The sequence below is a fragment of the Heteronotia binoei genome, chromosome 20, assembly GCF_032191835.1.
Source record: "Heteronotia binoei isolate CCM8104 ecotype False Entrance Well chromosome 20, APGP_CSIRO_Hbin_v1, whole genome shotgun sequence".
Lineage (NCBI taxonomy): Eukaryota > Metazoa > Chordata > Lepidosauria > Squamata > Gekkonidae > Heteronotia > Heteronotia binoei.
This window is the reverse complement of record NC_083242.1, coordinates 33,522,573-33,542,107: the sequence shown is the minus strand read 5'-3', so window position 1 is coordinate 33,542,107 and position 19,535 is coordinate 33,522,573. Positions and strand designations below refer to the sequence as shown.

The following is a 19,535-nucleotide window of genomic DNA, read 5'->3' as shown; positions in this document are numbered from 1 at the left end:
TGGCCTTACAAAGGTCCTATTTCGTCAACAGGGAGGTCAGCGGTTCAAAAGCCAACCTTCCCCGTATTTCCCCCTGCCGCAACCCCCTATTCTATCTTCACAACAACCTTGTGAGGTAGGTGAGGATGAAGGAAAGCAACGAGCCAAATATTCTCCCCGCGCCCCCCCCCCCCCCCGTAGAGATTTGAACCCTTCTCTGAATTCACTATGGCACGCTGGTCTCCATCACCGTACCAGGGTTGCTGGTGGAGCTGTAGATACTCTCTCGCGGGGAGCTCTTCACGGCCCAGTCGCCGTCCACAAAGAAGCGGTGACCCACGGGGTGGCACAGCCATTGGAGGGCGGGGGGCACAGTTCCGCTGTGAGACAGCAACACCTGCCGGGCACTGCTGAGGAAGAAGCGCTGTGGGGCACAAGAGAGAGCGGCAGAGTCAGATACAAGCGTGAGGGACAAATCGGCGGTTCCAGCAGGGGTATTAAAGGGTTGGAGCCCTTTCCCGATGAAGAAAGAAGGACGTTTCTCCCTTTCTCAAAACACAAGAACTTGTAGACATTCGATGGAATTGCTGAGCAGTCGGGTTTAAACGGAGAAAAGGGAGTCCTTCTTCACCCAAAGGGTGATTAACACAAGGAATTCACTGCCACAGGAGGTGGTGGCAGCTACAAACATAGGCAGCTTCAAGAGGGGATTGGATCAACATCTGGAGCAGAGATCAATCAGTGGCTATTAGCCAAAGCTTAGCGTTGGAACTCTCTGTCTGGAGCAAGTGATGCTCTGTATTCTTGGTGCTGGGGGGGGGGGGGCAGCAGTGGGAGGGCTTCCAGTGTCCTGGCCCCCACTGATGGACCTCCTGATGGCACCTGGGTTTTTTGGCCACTGTGTGACACAGTATTGGACTGGATGGGCCATTGGCCTGATCCAACATGGCTTCTCTTATGTTTTTATGCTATCCCATGCCCATCTTGTCAAGAAGTTCAGTTGTTAGTGCATACACCTCTCTATTCCTCTGCTGTTTATTTCAGCTGCATGCGCCAAAGGCCACAGTGAACCTTGCAATCTTCTCTTCTCTGCCTGGTCACCTGGAAGAGATCCTCCAACCTCCCTAGGCAACTAAGCAAGGAGTTATTTACAAGTCGGACTGGTAGGGAGCTAGTGAGCCCCAGCAACCTCAAGGAAACCAGTCGACATGAGAGAAGACAGAGCCCTGCACCGCAGATGATCCCACACTTTCTCCCTTTCTGCCCCTTACACCCAAACCGATTTCCCACTCACCTGGCTCTGGTCTCGTTGCTCCTTTCCCTTGCGGGGCTGCTGCTGGATTTCGCACAAGCTGCCCCGAGCCAGCGAGTTGCCCCGCCCCTTTTCAAGTTCCCTCCGCAGCAAACTGAAACCGGTTTTCAGAGGATCTTGCCTGCTGCGGAGGGAGCTTGAAGAGAAGCAGAGCAACTCGCTGGTCCGGGGCAGTTTGGGCGAAATCCAGCAGCAGCCCCACGGAGAAGAGGAGAATGAGAGCGGGGTAAAGTTAATGGGAAATCAGTCCCAGTGTTCCCTTTAAGCTGAGGAGGAGAAGGAAGAAGAAGAAGAAGAAGAAGAAGAAGAAGAAGAAGAAGAAGAAGAAGAAGAAGAAGAAGAAGAAGAAGAAGAAGAAGAAGAAGAAGAAGAAGAAGAAGAAGAAATTGGATTTATATCCCGCCCTCCACTCCGAAGAGTCTCAGAGCGGCTCACAATCTCCTTTCCCTTCCTCCCCCACACCAGACACCCTGTGAGGTAGATGAAGATATTGGATTTATATCCCGCCCTCCACTCCGAAGAGTCTCAGAGCGGCTCACAATCTCCTTTCCCTTCCTCCCCCACACCAGACACCCTGTGAGGTAGATGAAGATATTGGATCTATATCCCGCCCTCCACTCCGAAGAGTCTCAGAGCGGCTCACAATCTCCTTTCCCTTCCTCCCCCACACCAGACACCCTGTGAGGTAGATGAAGATATTGGATTTATATCCCGCCCTCCACTCCGAAGAGTCTCAGAGCGGCTCACAATCTCCTTTCCCTTCCTCCCCCACACCAGACACCCTGTGAGGTGGGTGGGGCTGAGAGAGCTCTCGCAGCAGCTGCCCTTTCAAGGACAGATTCTCAGAACGGCTCACAATCTCCTTTCCCTTCCTCCCCCACAACAGACACCCTGTGAGGTGAGTGGGGCTGAGAGGGCTCTCACAGCAGCTGCCGTTTCAAGGACAGAGTCTCAGAACGGCTCACAATCTCCTTTCCCTTCCTCCCCCACAACAGACACCCTGTGAGGTGGGTGGGGCTGAGAGGGCTCTCACAGCAGCTGCCCTTTCAAGGACAACCTCTGCCAGAGCTAGGGCTGACCCAAGGCCATTCCAGCAGCTGCAAGTGGAGGAGTGGGGAATCAAACCCAGTTCTCCCACACACTTAACCACTACACCAAACTGGCTCTCAACTAGTGCCAACTAACTCAGTTGTTTAGCCTCTGGCTCACACACTTTTGACTTAGTGCAGGAAAAATGGCCCCAGAGCAAACCAATTTATGCAGCATCTCACAACTTTAATGCCAGCAGCTCACAAAATAGAATTTTTGCTCACAAGACTCCACAGCTTAGAGGGAGTATTGCTTATACCTAGAATTCCTCCAAGAACCTGTGTGGGGTGCCTCCTCTCTTTCTTCTTTCAAGCCCCTCCTTCAAACCCACGTTTTTGCCATGAAGTAAAGTGGCACAGCCCCTGGTCTTTGGGCACACTGCCTCCCACACAAAACACTGAGGGCAAGATAAAAGTAATGCAGGGCCCCCCAACCTTTTCAGCCTGCAGGAATTCTGACCCAGCTCGGTGGGCACAGCCACAAAATGGCCCCTGCAGGAGGAGGAGTCAGCCACAAAATGGCCCCTGCAGGTAGAGGAGTCAGCCACAAAATGGCAGCTTGCCTTCAGTGACACTGTGAAGACCCTTGTGCTGGAGTGGCAGTTGCTACGTAAGCAATGCTTTTAAAATCGGCGCAGACAACCCAATTCCCAGCGGCCAATCGGAAGCACTGCTGGGCACAAGCCCCACCCACTTTCAGAAAACACTGAGCAAGGCAACAGGAATATAAGAACATAAGAGAAGCAATGTTGGATCAGGCCAATGGCCCATCCAGTCCAACACTCTGTGTCACATAAGAGAAGCCATGTTGGGTCAGGCCAATGGCCCCTCCAGTCCAACACTCTGTGTCACATAAGAACATAAGAGAAGCCCTGTTGGATCAGGCCAGTGGCCCGTCCAGTCCAACACTCTGTGTCACATAAGAACTTAAGAGAAGCCCTGTTGGATCAGGCCAGTGGCCCATCCAGTCCAACACTCTGTGTCACATAAGAACATAAGAGAAGCCCTGTTGGATCTGTGTCACATAGGTGCCATCAGGAGGTCCATCAGTGGAGCCAGGACACTAGAAAGGTCTCAACATGGCACCCATGAACTCGGGGGGGGGGGGGGGGCAAGCAGTAATGGCTGGATCAGCCCTAGGATTCAAGAGCTGAGGGAGTCCCTCCCATAGGGTTGCCAATCCCCAGGTGGGGCAGGGGATCCCCCGGTTTGGAGGCCCTCCCCCTGCTTCAGGGTCATCAGAAAGTGTGGGGGGAAGGGAAATGTCTGCTGGGCACTCCATGATTTCCTATGGAGCAGAGGTCCATCAGTGGCTATTAACCACAGCGTATTGTTGGAACTCTCTGTCTGGGGCAGCGATGCTCCGTATTCTAGGTGCTTGGGGGGCATAATGGGAGGGCTTCTAGCCCCACTGGTGGACCTCCTGATGACACTTGGGTTTTTTGGCCACTGTGTGACACAGAGTGTTGGACTGGATGGGCAATTGGCCTGATCCAACTTGGCTTCCCTTACGTTCTTATGGAGAGTGATTCCCATAGAGTATAATGGAGAATTGATCCATGAGGGTATCTGAGGGTCTGCGGGGGCTGTTGTTTGAGGTAGAGGCACGAAATTTTCAGTATAACATCTGGTGCCTCTCCTCAAAACACCCTCCAAGTTTCAAAAAGATTGGAGCAGACGGTCCAATTCTATGAGCCCCCCAAAAAGGTGTCCCTGTTCTTCATTATTTCCTATGGAAGGAAGGCATTTAAAGGGTGTGCAGTCCCTTTAAATATGATGGCCAGAACTCCCTTTGGAGTTCAATTGTGCTTGTCAAAACCTAGCTCCTGGCTCCACCCCTGATGTCTCCTGGCTCCACCCCAAACGTCCTCAGATATTTTTTTGAATTGGACTTGGCAACCCTACCTTCCCAGCAGCCACGCACCACCAGTAACCTCTTCCCCTCACTTACCGCCAGGAAGTGGCAGCAGCGATGGAGACTGGTCTTCACCCGCAGTGCAGCCGCCACATAGACCTCTGCCAATGTTGCCACGGACATGGTACCCCCCGCGCACTCGGCCAGATTCACAGCACTCAGCGCCATGTTGATAGCTGACAGGTGACCGGCTACATGCTTCCCTGCAGGAAACAGGAAGACAAACCATGTGACCGCTATACATGGCCATCTCTCTATTCTTGCACTGCCTCATAGGAGCTGTAGTCATTTCGCTGGGGAAGACTATAGTTTTGTAGACAAACACACAGCCCTCAGTCTGTGTCATGGCGCCTTCACATGTTCTTGACCGGCACATGAAGCAACTTATATACAAAAACTCGTCATGCCCAGCCATTTCACATGTTCCTCTGGGTCTTAGGCTCAAAGCGTTGACCACGAGATTTCTGTAATTAATGTCAATAAATCAAAAGCAGGTTTGCAAGTTACAGATGCACACCTGAGCAACGCCTGGACAGCATAGTCAAGATTGCTACAGCACAGACATTGTCTCCAGATTTTGATGCAATAATTGAGAGCAAGAGGCAGGGCTTTTTTTGTAGCAGGAACTCCTTTGCATATTAGGCCACACACCCCTGATGTGGTCAATTTTCCAAGAGCTTACAGTAGGCCCTGTAAGAAGAACCCTGTAAACTCCAGGAGGATTGGCTACATCAGAGGGGTGTGGCTTAATATTCAAAGGAGTTTCTGCTACAAAAAAAAGCCCTGGCAAGAGGTGTCAACACCCTGGTCAAGTCAGACTGGCAAAAACTGTCCAGGGTCTCCAGCAAAGGTCTCTGACATCACCTTCCAACTGGAGATGTCAAGGATTGAACCCGGGACCTTCTGTGTGCTAAGCAGATGCTCTGCCACTGAGCCATAGCCCTTCCCTAAAGGAAGCCTTGACATCAGCCTTTGGTCTATCGAGTTCAGTACATTCTGCTCAGACCAGCATAGGCTCTCCAGGGTCTCTGGCTGAAACCGCGGACATCACCTACTACATGATCCCTTTAACTGGAGATGGTGGGGATTGAACCTGGGACCTTCTGCATGCCAAGGGGAGGCTCTACTCCCATATCACATCCCTCACGTCCACTGCTGGATTAAAACTGAAGCTAATTTCCCCTTTATTCTACTACACAGTGTATAATTTTACCCAGGAGTTGTGTCGATGGCACCATGCAACCACAGAGAAATCTGTTCAAAGACTTTCAGTTTTTACACAAAGTTCGTGCATCTCTCTCCCTCTAGTCTTTCTGGATCTCTCTCTACAGCAACAGCAGTTTTTTCTAATGCAAACCACTGGCAAAGGAAGCCCGCCTGAAATCTACCAAGGACAGGGCTTTCTCTGTAACGGCCCCTTTCTGGTGGAACCAGCTGCCGGAAGAGGTGAGGGCCCTGCGGGACCTTGGCCAGTTCCGCAGGGCCTGTAAGACAGCCCTCTTCCGGCTGGCTTATAACTAACTGGCACTGGAAACTGAGTGTAGTTTTAATAGACCGCTGTTATATGTTTTATTTTACTGTTTTAACTGTGTAAGATGTTTTAAATCCAATAATTTTATGTTAGATTTTATGTGCTGTGAGCCACCCTGAGCCACTTCGGTGGGAAGGGCGGGATATAAATTGAAATAAACTTGAAACTTGGTTTAAGCCCATCTGCCCCACTTAAGATGGGTGGCCCTTTTAGTCTATCTCAGGGGTGGCCAAACGGTGGCTCGGGAGCCACATGTGGCTCTTTCACACATATTATGTGGCTCCCAGAGGTCAAGGAGGAACTTAATGCAGACTGACTCTCAAGTCTTCCCTGTGCTGGTTTTATGGGGACTGTTATTCCCAGATTTTATTCTTTAAAAGATCTCCTTCTAAAATGGTCGTGTTATATAGCGCATACATATGTATTCTATCGTTCTGTGCAAAGGAAGTGTTAAGAGTTTTCAAAAAGACGTGTGTGTGTAATATTCGTTCATGTCTTGTGGCTCTCAAACATCTGCTGTGTGTTCTATGTGGCTCTTACATTAAGCGAGTTTAGCCACCCCTGGTCTATCCGTAGCAGTAGAAAAGAATAAGAATCCAGTAAGACTAATGGCAGGGGGTGAGCTTTCATGAGCCGCTGCTCATTTCTTCAGATACAACTAGAAAGTGAGTCCTTCTGCCCTTATATTTTGGAGAGTGGAGAGATTTCAGATGCTGAATGACAATAGCAGGTGAATAACAATAGGAGGCGTGACATGCAAGGGGGTAAATCGGCATGGAAAAATCAGCATTGTTAACAAGAGAGGAAACCTAGGTCTCAATTCAGTGCAGGAGGATGAGTTGATGATAATAATAATAATAAGAAGAAGAAAACTGCAGAACCAGAGTCTCAGAGCAGCTTACAATCTCGTTTCCCTTCCCCTCTCCACCACAGACACCCTGTGAGGTGGGTGGGGCTGAGAGAGCTCTCCCAGAAGCTGCCCTTTCAAGGACAACTCCACCAGAGCTGCGGCTGATCCAAGGCCATTCCAGCAGCTGCAAGTGCACCAAACTGGCTCTAATCAAACTCAACAATTTATTTATTTATTACTTTCAATTTATATCCCGCCCTCTCCGCAAGAGGACTCAGGGCGGCTTACAACATCATAAAATACAATCAATCCAATAAAACGTATAAAACCATAATTTACTTATATCCCTCTGTAAATTACATCCCATAATTTACAATGCACCCTCCTGGACTGAATCAAGACCTAGGTTTCCTGTCTCATTACCAAGGCTGTTTTCTTCCATGCCTTCTACCACTCTGCATCTCACCTCTAATCCAATCACGCCTGCTATTGCCATGTGGCATCTGAAATCACTCCACCCTCCAAGTTTCAAGGACAGAAAGACTCCCGTTCTTGCTGCATCTGAAGAAGTGAGCAGTGTCTCATGAGAGCTCCTCCCCGCCACAAATTCCATCAGCCTTTAAGGGGCCAGTGGACTCCTGCTCTTTTCTCCTGCCCCTCCTAAGTCTCTTCCACCCCCTGGCCACGTTCCAGTCCAACCTGTCATGTGCAGCTGATGCAACCGGTGATAAACCAGTGCCGCGTCACAGGCGCTCTTGCGCACGTCTGCCTTGAGCTCGCGGTCGTGGAAGAAGCCCCCGGCTCGCCCCGCCAGCCAGCGCCCCACCCAGAGCCGCTGAAGCACGTGCCGGATCAGGTTCCACAAGAGGCTGCAGGTCAAGTCTAGGTTGGAGGTGGGGAGTGGGCGGCCCAGGGCTTTGAGCGCTGTCCATAAGTTCTGGGAGGCCTGGGCAAAATCCCCCTGCAGAGAAGAAGATGATGATATCGGATTTATACCCCGTCCTTCACTCTGAATCTCAAAGTCTCAGAATCTCTTTTACCATAGTTATTAATTAAAGATTAGATACAAAAGGAAAACACACAAAGAAAAGCAGAGGTAAGCAAGGCAGCGACAACAATGAAATGGTTTGTTTGAAGAAGAAGACTGCAGATTAACACCCCACCCTTCTCTCTGAATCAGAGACTCAGAGCGGCTCACAGTCTCCTATATCTTCTCCCCCCACAACAGACACCCTGTGAGGTGGGTGGGGCTGAGAAGAAGAGGAAGAAGACGGCAGATTTCTACCCCGCCCTTCTCTCTGAATCAGAGACTCAGAGCGGCTCACAATCTCCTATATCTTCTCCCCGCACAACAGACACCCTGTGAGGTGGGTGGGGCTGAGAGAGCTCTCACAGCAGCTGCCCTTGCGAGAGCTATGTAACAAGGAAAAGGGATCACCGTTAACGGAACAGGCAATGGAAGTTAAACAACTACTGTGGTGATAAACGAAGTTTGTAGTAACCATTCTAAAAAACTTCCATATATTTTAACGCTTCTCGTTTTAAATTTTACATACTTCATGTTATAATAAAAATCCAATTTAAAAATCCATTCATATATTTCATATTGGGCGTTTTCACACTGACCTTACTCCGGAGCGACGTCCCTCTTCACCGCGCAGCGTCTGCGTGGATTTCGCACACATTGCTCCACAGAACCCGGAAGAGCCGCAAAGTCCCGCGGCTTTTGCGTCGCAAATGTAAACCGCCAAAAACCAGTTTACATTTGTGACGCAAAAGCCGCGGGACTTTGCGGCTCTTCCGGGTTCTGCGGAGCAACATGTGCGAAATCCACGCAGACGCTGAGCGGTGAAGAGGGACGTCGCTCCGGAGTAAGATCAGTGCGAAAACGCCCATTGTAAATTCAAAATTCAAGCCAGTAAATTCTAAGAGGTTTTGAATTCAGGATAGGCACAGTACCGGCCTGTTTAAAATCATACACTTGTGTTTTGAGCTAAAACTGCTGCATAAAGAAGGGCTTGCTCGACATTAAAATTAATTCTAAAGAAAATAAGAGCTAATGGCCATCTAAAGAACAGCTTGCTGAATATATTCATAAAGGGATATAGGCCAGCAAACTCTAGAAGGCTTGAGCATCTGGTTAAATGAATCCGTTTGTACTGGCTCTAGCTCCTATATGAAAAATATACACACTTCAGTGTCTTGGAGTGATTGAGAGAAGACTCCTGAGGAAGACTACTGATGAAATGGGCCTATATCCAGGTGCTCAGACTTTTTTTGCTATATGGGAATGTTAATACTGGACCTCTATTACAACATGAAGTATGCAAAATTTACAATATGAAATATATGAATGGATATTTAAATTGGACTTTTACTATAACATGAAGAATGTAAAATTTAAAATGTGAAGCATTAAAATATATGAAAGTTTTTAAAATCGTTACTACAAACAGTAGTTGTTTATTGCCTTGCGAGAGCTCTGGCTGACCCAAGGCCATTCCAGCAGTTGCAAATGGAGGAGTGGGGAATCAAACCCGGTTCTCCCAGATAAGAGAGCTCTGGCTGACCCAAGGCCATTCCAGCAGCTGCAAGTGGAGGAGTGGGGAATCAAACCCGGTTCTCCCAGATAAAAGAGCTCTGGCTGACCCAAGGCCATTCCAGCAGCTGCAAGTGGAGGAGTGGGGAATCAAACCCGGTTCTCCCAGATAAGAGAGCTCTGGCTGACCCAAGGCCATTCCAGCAGCTGCAAGTGGAGGAGTGGGGAATCAAACCCGGTTCTCCCAGATAAGAGAGCTCTGGCTGACCCAAGGCCATTCCAGCAGCTGCAGGTGGAGAAGTGGGGAATCAAACCCAGTTCTCCCAGACAAGAGAGCTCTGGCTGACCCAAGGTCCTTCCAGCAGCTGCAAGTGGAGGAGTGGGGAATCAAACCCGGTTCTCCCAGATAAGAGAGCTCTGGCTGACCCAAGGCCATTCCAGCAGGTGCAAGTGGAGGAGTGGGGAATCAAACCCGGTACTCCCAGATAAGAGAGCTCTGGCTGACCCAAGGCCATTCCAGCAGCTGCAAGTGGAGGAGTGGGGAATCAAACCCGGTTCTCCCAGATAAGAGAGCTCTGGCTGACCCAAGGCCATTCCAGCAGCTGCAAATGGAGGAGTGGGGAATCAAACCTGGTTCTCCCAGATAAGAGAGCTCTGACTGACCCAAGGCCATTCCAGCAGGTGCAAGTGGAGGAGTGGGGAATCAAACCCGGTTCTCCCAGATAAGAGAGCTCTGGCTGACCCAAGGCCATTCCAGCAGCTGCAGGTGGAGGAGTGGGGAATCAAACCCGGTTCTCCCAGATAAGAGAGCTCTGGCTGACCCAAGACCATTCCAGCAGCTGCAGGTGGAGGAGTGGGGAATCAAACCCAGTTCTCCCAGATAAGAGTCCACGCACTTCACCAATACACCAAACTGGCTCTCCAGTTTGGAAGAAGAGATTAAAACAATAGATACAAACATCGCATTGCGGAGCAAGGGAAAAGGTACAGAGGAGGGCAACGAAGATAATTTGGGGTTGAAGCACCTTCCTTAGGAGGAAAGGAGAAATAGAAGAAGAAATTGGATTTATAGCCCACCCTATACTCTGAATCTCAACGTTTCAGAGCGGTTCACAATCTCCTTTACCTTCCTCCCCCCAACAGACACCCTGTGAGGTAGGTGGGGCTGAGAGAGCTCTTACAGCAGCTGCCCTTGCAAAGACAACTCCTCCGAGAGCTATTGCTGACCCAAGGCCATTCCAGCAGCTGCAAGTGGAGGGGTGGGGAATCAAACCCGGTTCTCCTAGATAAGAGTCCTTGAACTTCACCACTACACCAAACTGGCTGAAGAGGCTGGGACTTTACTGTTTAGAAAAGAGACGACTATGGGGGGGGGGGATACGATAGAGGTTTATAAAATGATACACGGGGTCGAGAGAGTTGAAAAGATAAATCCCCCCCCCCTCTCCCAAAATAGTGGAACTCAAAGGCATCCAATGAAACCAATGGGCCGTAGGTTGAGGACAGACCAAAGGAAAGACTACTCTACGCAGAGAGTGATGAAAATGTGGAATTTGCTGCTGTGGGATGTCGTGATGGCCGGAGGAATCAACAGCTGTAGAAGGGGGATCGGATACATTTGCGGAGGATAAGTCTAACCCGCAGTCTTCTGCTAGCAGAGCCCCCCCCCCCCGGAGTTCTATCACACACATGCACACCCACAACATTTACCCGTGACAAATCCAGGTCCGCCTGCTTGCGATGCCTCCAGAAAAGGACAGAGGACTCCGAATGGGGCCTCGTGACGGGCTCACCATAAATGAAGAGCCGGATGAAGGCGCCCAGAACCACCGTGACGTTGACCAGCCAGAAGACTAACGTGGGGAGAAGCCACTGGGACCAGGCGACCGGAGCATCTGCGCACCAAAACATGAGCCGTTAACGACGAGGAGCGTTTCGGAGTTTAGTGCCGTTTTGAAAATCTTACTGGAGACTTTCTGTCCCATTTGTCCGCTGGGAATTCGACGTGCGCTGAAAACGAGCTTTGTGAGTTTTGCAGATTTTGCAATTTACTGATGCATCAGAAACGCTTTGATATCATTTCTGAGCTTTTGCCTTCGGTTGAGAGGTGCAGTCGGAGCGCCCTCTGCTAAAAGAGGGTTTGAAGCAGGAATGATCAAGTCGACCTCCTGTTCATTGATGGAATTGTGAAACTTCTGGGGAACGGTTATTGAACATATGAAGCTGCCTTCTACTGAATCAGACCCTCAGTCCGTCAAAGTCAGTCTTGTCTCCTCAGACTGGCAGCGGCTCTCCAGGGTCTCAAGCGGAGACTTGCCTACTTGCCTGGACCCTTTTAGTTGGAGATGCCGGGGATTGAACCAGGGACCTTCTGCTTACCAAGCAGATATTCTACCACTGAGCCACTGTCCCTCCCTAAGTCAGTCTTGTCTACTCAGACTGGCAGTGGCTCTCCAGGGTCTCAAGCTGAGGTTTTTCACACCTCTTTTCCTGGACACTTTTTAGTTGGAGATGCCGGGGATTGAACCAGGGACCTTCTGCTTACCAAGTAGATGTTCTACCACTGAGCCACTGTCCCTCCCTAAGTCAGTCTTGTCTACTCAGACTGGCAGCGGCTCTCCAGGGTCTCAAGCTGAGGCTTTTCATGCCTATTTGCCTGGACCCTTTTCAGTTGGAGATGCCGGGGATTGAACCTGGGACCTTCTGCTTACCAAGTAGATGTTCTACCACTGAGCCACTGTCCCTCCCTAAGTCAGTCTTGTCTACTCAGACTGGCAGCGGCTCTCCAGGGTCTCAAGCTGAGGTTTTTCACACCTATTTGCCTGGACCCTTTTTAGTTGGAGATGCCGGGGATTGAACCTGGGACCTTCTGCTTACCAAGTAGATGTTCTACCACTGAGCCACTGTCCCTCCCTAAGTCAGTCTTGTCTACTCAGACTGGCAGCGGCTCTCCAGGGTCTCAAGCTGAGGTTTTTCACACCTATTTGCCTGGACCCTTTTTAGTTGGAGATGCCGGGGATTGAACCTGAGACCTTCTGCATACCAAGCAGTTGCTCTACCACTGAGCCACAGCCCCATTCATGGCTCCCCAGGGTCTCAAGCTGAGGTTTTTCACACCTACTTGCCTGGACCCTTTTTAGTTGGAGATGCCGGGGATTGAACCTGGGACCTTCTGCTTACCAAGCAGATGCTCGACCACTGAGCCGCCGTCCCTCCCCTATTGCTATTTCGTCTTCTATCGAACATCTTTGTATGATTTTGTTTCAATACATTCTTAGTTATTCGGTCACTATAACTTCAGTTGTGCTGTCTTTAGTCTACAAGTGACCTCTCTCCCTTTACCACCCGGAGGTTGGCAACCGAAGGAAATTATCCAGGAAGTCAGTTACAGCCACTTCCCTTTTGACACCGGAGCTGCATCATGCTGCACAGTAGGAAGGAGACGTTTTTCAACGCTTTCCCAAATAAGATACTTCCCGTGCGCACACATCATGAACCCCGTGCGCACATAACATGAACATGATCAGAACCAGATTAAACCCCGCGGAGGCCCCGAGGCAGTCAAAATCTCTGGGGGCCCCTTGCAAATTATCTCAGTTGGAGCGGCAGCCCCACGGCCTGTGGCCCCTGCTGCAGCCACCTTCTCAAAAGCCCCTTTGACAACGCTGCGGGGGAGAGGCAGAGAGAGGCAAACTTGGCAACGACGCCAGCAGCAGCCTCACCAGGCAAGTCAGGCAAAGAGTGGCCCAGTTGCTGGCTGTGCTTGCAGGCTGGGAGGGCTGCAAGCAGGGGGGAAACTGGGGGGAGAAGCCGGCCCGGGGCCTCTAAAGGCGTGGGGGCCCATAGGCCAGTGCCTACTTGGCCTAATTGTTAATCCGGCTCTGTCCCTGATACACTACATCTAAACATCAGCTCAGATTTCCTAGTGTGAAACAGATCCACAGGTGCAGAATACAAGAGGGGGTCATTCAAAAAAAGGCACTCGCACACCCGCTCTCTAAAAGGAACCCTGTGTGAACATCTCATTCCAGGTCCTACCAGCCCCCAAACAGGAAGTGAAGCAACATGTCTGTGGGCAGAGAGTGAATGAGCTCGTCCCTTGGGGACAACCAACCCCAGCTCCTTTCCGCAGGACCCCCGCATGGATCCTGCTCCACAACTCACCTCTTGGCTCGTTCTCGGCCTTCATAGTGCGCCCTGGGCCACTCGAACTAGCAATCTCTGAGGGATCGGAAGAGCTTGAGCCTCCCAAGATGGAAGATAGAGGGTTGAACGAGAGGCAGAGGAAGACAAAAGCACACAGAGCCATGCGAGACCGATCCAGCATCCCAAGACTGCCTGGGGAGAGCGTCTGAGCCTCTAGCTTCACCTGCAAATTGTCGGAGAACAACAGAGAGGGTTGAAGGACAATTCCAAGCTCTCAAGACTAGAGAAAACAGGTGGGGAATAATACCCTCCTTCAGGCACTAAAATTGCTGGGCAGCCATTTTGTTCAACATACCTTGTTAGCTTTCCCTGTGGTATAGCCCGCTCTTGAGATTTACCCTCTACTTCCTCCCTACCCAGATTCTCACCTTGGCCTCTTCGCAGAACGGGCTGTCTGGCTCGGAGTCGCTTCCGCTTGTCCCACTCAGCGAAAGGGGGCTGCTGTATGAGGGGGATCCAGCATCCGATGGGGGTGGTGTCATGGCATCCATCAGCTTGACCCCTTCTGTGGGGTCTTCCACATTCCCGCCACAAGTGGCTACCAGGTCCTTCAGGGACTCTGTGAAAGTGAGAGAACAGCGAGTTGGTGAAATCAGATTCTTGCTCTCCACCTCTAGCATCAGCACAGCCACAAAATGGAAGCCGATGCAAGGCCAGTTTTACTTTTGACTCCGGAATGCCTCATTCCCAGCAGGGCTATTCCACTTCTGTTGGTCACCCGGCAGAGAAAGTGACAGGGTTCTTAATCCAGCTATAATCCAGAACACCACAAAGAACGGTCCCCAAGTCTCCTGTACAGACTCTGAGTTGGACGCTGTTGCCAGGCAACGCGGTGCTAGGCCATGAACCTCCCATGATGCTCCACTCTCTGGTTCAAAAGCCAAGTCTCTGAAGGAAAAATGGGCCCAGGGTGTGGGAAACTCACTGTTCTTCTGAGCAGCCATTTTGAGGGCCATGTTCTCCGCTTTCAGCTTCTGGTTGGTCTGCTTCAGGAAACGGATGTAGTCGATCGCCTTCCGCAAAATGGCCGACTTGTTCAGCTGCCAAAGGACAACAGAGTGAAAGGGGTCCAGCAAAGACTCGCACGATCCCCCTTCTACCCTTCATCAACCAAGAGTGCCTCAGAACAACAAGGTGCTTTGCTGCACATGCCCAGCAGAAACAAACAAGAGCGGCACAACAATATTGGCCTACCTTGGCATCTGTGCCCATCACCAGATCCTTCAGCTCTGTGATCTTGTCATTGATGGATGAACGATAGCGCTTTTCGATGGCGTTGTGTGCTGTACGTTTCTCACCTTTGCTGTGGTTCGCCAGAGGCTTCCCGGCAGTCAAGCGGTTAATGGGCAGTTTGTCTGTGTCCACCATCAATGGCACAGTTGCCAGGATGGTACCGCCACTCACCAGTGCCTGAAAGAAAGAAAAGACTTCTTTGCCTTTCTGTCATTTACTACGCTACTGGGCTCTGCCTGCAGACTTCGAGCCTCTTCGAGTCACAGAAGAACCTAAGAACATCAGAAGAGGCAAGCCCTACTGGATCAGACCAGTGATCCATCCAGTCCAGCATCCTGTCTCACACAGTGGCCAACCAGTTCCTTTAGAGGGCCAACAACACGGCAGAGAGACTGCGGCCTTCCCCTGAGAAGAACATCAGAAGAGCCCTGATGGACCAGACCAGGGAGGGTCCATCTAGTCCAGCCTCTTGTCTCACACAGTGGCCAGCCAGTTCCTCTGGAGGGCCCACAGCAGGGCAGAGAGGCCGAGACCTTTCCCTGAGAAGAACATCAGAAGAGACCTGCTGGATCAGACCAGGGAGGGTCCATCCAGTCCAGCCTCCTGATTCACACAGCAGCCAACCAGTTCCTCTGGAGGGCCAAGAACAGGGAAGAGGCTGAGGCCTTCCCCTGAGAAGAACCTCAGAAGTGACCTGTTGGATCAGACCACTGAGGGTCCATCTAGTCCAGCCTCCTGTCTCACACAGTGGCCAGCCAGTTCCTCTGGAGGGTCAACAACAGGACACAGAGGCCGAGGCCTTCCCCTGAGAAGAACATCTGAACAGCCCTGTTGTATCAGACCAGTAGTCTGCCTAGTCCAGCATCTTATCTCACACTATGCTCAAACAGTTCTCTGGATGGCCAACGATAGGGCATAGGGGCCGAGGCCTTCCCCTGATGTTGCCTCCTGGCTCTGGGATTCAGAGCCTTAGTGCCTCTGAATGTGAAGGTTCTCCTCAGCTGCTATGGTTAGTAGTAACTGATACATATCCTCCATGAATCTCTCTAATCCCCTTTTAAAACTGTTTATTCCCGTGGCCATCGCTACAACCTCTGGCAGCGAATTCCATATTTTAATCATGAGGACTAGAATCTTAAATTTTTTTCAAAAAGTAATTATTATCAACTGGGGAGGAGGAAAGAAAGGGTGTTGTACTAGTGACAAGTGACTAGTGACACTCAAAATTGGGATAATATTGATAAGCAAGAATTTGCAAAAGCTCATCTGAAGTTCTGCTGAGCTTTTGCAAATTCTTACTTATCAACATTAACCCAATTTTGAGTGGCATACCTTGTCACTAATAAACACCCTTTCTTTCCTCCTCCCCAGTTGATAAGAATTACTTTTTGAAGAAAACCTTAAGATTTAAGAAAAAAAATGAAAACAAAGATTGTTGGTTTCTTAGCCAATGCCAACTGCTAGATTGGGGTAGACAACACACACATCCAACTGTCTGTAAGGTAAGCGTTCTTTAAATAGGAAGGCAGCATAGAAAAGTTCTAAATTAAGAGCAAAAAGTAAAACAAGCGATCTCTAGACTGCCTTTCCAGATTCTTTGCTTCACTTGTACGCTGCCCAAGAAAGCCAGTGTGGAAGAATGTGAAACTGGGATCTGGAAGACCCAGGTTTGAATTCCCTCTCTGCCATGTAAGTTCACTGGATGACCTTGAACCAGTCACATTCTCAAAGCCTAGCCTACCTCACAGGGCTGTTGTGAGGACAAAACAAGAGGCAGGGAGAACAACGTAAACCATTTGTGGTGCCCACTGGGGAGAAAAGAGGAGTAAATAACCGTATAAGTAAAAATATTGCTTTGGTGAGCTGAATCAGAAAATAATGAGGAAGGTCTATGGTTGAACGGGTTAAAGGAAAAGTCCCCCCCCCTTGTTGGGTCCCAAGCTGCATGGATCTCGGGGGGAGGGGGAGAGCACCCACCGGCATCTGCAGCGGGGAGGACTGCACAGCTGTTGTGGTAGCCAGAGTTGTGATGCCCGAAGTCTTGACCCCGGAGACGTCCGCTTTCACTGCCGTCAGAAGCAGGGAGTCGGCTTTGATGAAGTGGGGCTGTAGCAGAACCTGTGGGGGGAGAGATGGCGTTCAAGGGCCCCACTTCAGCCTCTGGAGTCTCAGTTGCAAGCAAGTGGGTCCTGCCCCACAGCTACCACTCACCGGCACTTGTTGGATCTGAGATGGAATGACCTGGGGGGTGCTGGATGCAAGAAACTGCTGGGGCAGGATGCTCTGGACTGGAGCCTGCAGAGCCGCTGGCGGAGGCTGCTGGGAGGTGACCGGGGGGCTCGACAGAGGTGCAGGAGGCCCTCCTGGCTGAGGAGCTGCAAGAGAAAAGAATATCCGTCCATTCAGTGTGCAAAAGAAAGAATATTCGTCCATTCAGTATGTGGAAGAAAGAATATTCGCCCATTCGATACGTGAAAGAATATTCTTCCATTCAGTATGCAAAAGAAAGAATATTCGACCATTCAGAGTGCAACAGAAAGAATATTCGTCCATTCAGTGTGTGAAAGAAAGAATATTCACCCATTCGATACGTGAAAGAATATTCTTCCATTCAGTATGCAAAAGAAAGAATATTTGTCCATTCAGTGCATGAAAGAAAGAATATTCGTCCATTCAGTATGCAAAAGAAAGAATATTCGACCATTCAGAGTGCAACAGAAAGAATATTCGTCCATTCAGTATGTGGAAGAAAGAATATTCGCCCATTCGATACGTGAAAGAATATTCTTCCATTCAGTATGCAAAAGAAAGAATATTTGTCCATTCAGTGCATGAAAGAAAGAATATTCGTCCATTCAGTGTGTGAAAGAAAGAATATTCACCCATTCGATACGTGAAAGAATATTCGTCCATTCAGCGTGCAACAGAAAGAATATTCGTCCATTCAGTGTGTGAAAGAAAGAATATTTGCCCATTCGATACGTGAAAGAATATTCTTCCATTCAGTATGCAAAAGAAAGAATATTTGTCCATTCAGTGCATGAAAGAAAGAATATTCGTCCATTCAGTATGTGGAAGAAAGAATATTCGCCCATTCAGTACATGAAAGAAAGAATATTTGTCCATTCAGTGCATGAAAGAAAGAATATTCGTCCATTCAGTGCAAAAGAAAGAATATTCATCCATTCAGTATGTGGAAGAAAGAATATTCGCCCATTCAATACGTGAAAGAATATTCGTCCATTCAGTATGCAAAAGAAAGAATATTCGTCCATTCAGTATGCAAAAGAAAGAATATTTGTCCATTCAGTGCATGAAAGAAAGAATATTCGTCCATTCTGTGTGAAAAAGAAAGAATATTTGCTCATTTGATACATGAATATTTGCCCATTCGGTATGCAATATCTGCACTTGTTCATACACGGGGCCTCCAGCCAGGGGCTCCTGATCCACCCCTTGGTCATTGCCACCCCCACCCCCACATCTTTGTGAGCTACCGCTATTAAAGTTGTGAGCTACTGCATAAATGGTTCTGCTCTGGGGCCATTTTTCCTGAGCTAAGACAAAAATGCGTGAGCTAAAGACTAAAAATCTGTGAGCTTGCTCACGCTAACTCAGCTTAGAGGGAACACTGTTGGCAACCCTGTCTCCCAAGCGCCAAGAAACACAGAGCATCACTACCTCACAGGGGTGTTGTGAGGGTAAAATGAGGGACCGGAGAATGACGTAAGCTGCGTGTGTCTGATACTTTGTCTTAGAAAAGCTTACACAGGAATAAACGGTGCAAGTCTTTATGGGGCCACTGTCCTTCTGTTTTGTTCCACTCTGACTATTACACCACACTGCCTAACTGTCAGGGCTTTTTTTGTAGGAGGAACTCCTTTGCATCTTAGGCCACACACCCGATGTAGCCAAGCCTCTTGGAGCTTACAGTTAAGCCCTGCATTAAGAGCCCTGTAAGCTCTTGGTGGATTGGCTACATCAGGAGGGTGTGGCCTAATATGCAAAGGAGTTCCTGCTACAAAAAAAGCCCTGCTCAAGCTGGCCCCTGCAAATCAAGTTGGGTGTGGTTTTTTTGCCCATGTACCAATCCCCAAGCTGCACACAAACTCCTCTTCAAACGTTCTGGTGGTGCAGCCAGCCCAATACCCAACACCGTTCCTCACCAGGAATACCACTCTGGCTCGGGAAGCCCATCAATGGCTGCGGTGAGAACTGGACCTGCGGCGCCGGAACAAAATTCTGGGCGATTCCCCTGGCCAACGGGATCTGGGTTTGCGGCTGATTGACAGTTGCGGCTGCAGTCTCTTCCTTGACGTCCATGGGGGTCGACGTCACGTTGGGGCCGCTCGGCGGCAAGGTCTGAAATCCCGTTTGGGATGGAGCTGAGAGCTGGAAGAGGCCGGAGGTGGACGGGCTGCTATTCCCCAGGTAGCTGCCAAACATCCCAGGTGCATGTGGATTGTGATCCGGAGACGCGTTCCCACCAAACGGCACATCGAAGAGGCCGGGGAAATCGCCATCTTCCGTGTTGATCAGCTGGAGCATGTCTGCAAAAACACAGAGAAAAGGAGGGCACGCGTGTGAGTGAAGATAGTGGCTCTTGCGCATGAGAGATCTCTTCCGGTAGCGCAGGGGTCCACAATGTATTTTGAGCCCGTGAGCTCCTTTGCAGTTTTGACGTTGGGTGATAGGAACAGCCAGGGCTTTTTTTGTAGCAGGAACTCCTTTGCATATTAGGACACACACCCCTGATGTAGCCAGTCCTCCTGGAGCTTACAGTAGAAGGAGGAGAAGGAGAAGGTGATGATGATGATATTGGATTTATATTCTGCCCTCCACGCCAAATACCAGCATCTCAGAGCAGCTCAAAACCTCCTTT

At 49.8% G+C, this 19,535-nt stretch overlaps 1 protein-coding gene across 1 annotated transcript; it reads right to left on the bottom strand.

Annotated features, from left to right (window-relative positions):
* Window positions 1-205: 205 nt before the first annotated feature.
* LOC132588465 (sterol regulatory element-binding protein 1-like) lies at window positions 206-19,201 on the bottom strand. The gene is made up of 11 exons (XM_060260860.1): window positions 18,820-19,201; window positions 16,865-17,028; window positions 16,631-16,771; window positions 14,615-14,830; window positions 14,346-14,460; window positions 13,789-13,979; window positions 13,379-13,583; window positions 10,925-11,109; window positions 7,375-7,636; window positions 4,331-4,497; window positions 206-403 (listed from the first exon to the last, which is right to left on the bottom strand). Exons 1-11 carry the CDS (start codon window positions 19,199-19,201, stop codon window positions 206-208), a joined length of 2,226 nt encoding a protein of 741 aa, XP_060116843.1.
* Between the last annotated feature and the right edge of the window lie 334 nt (window positions 19,202-19,535).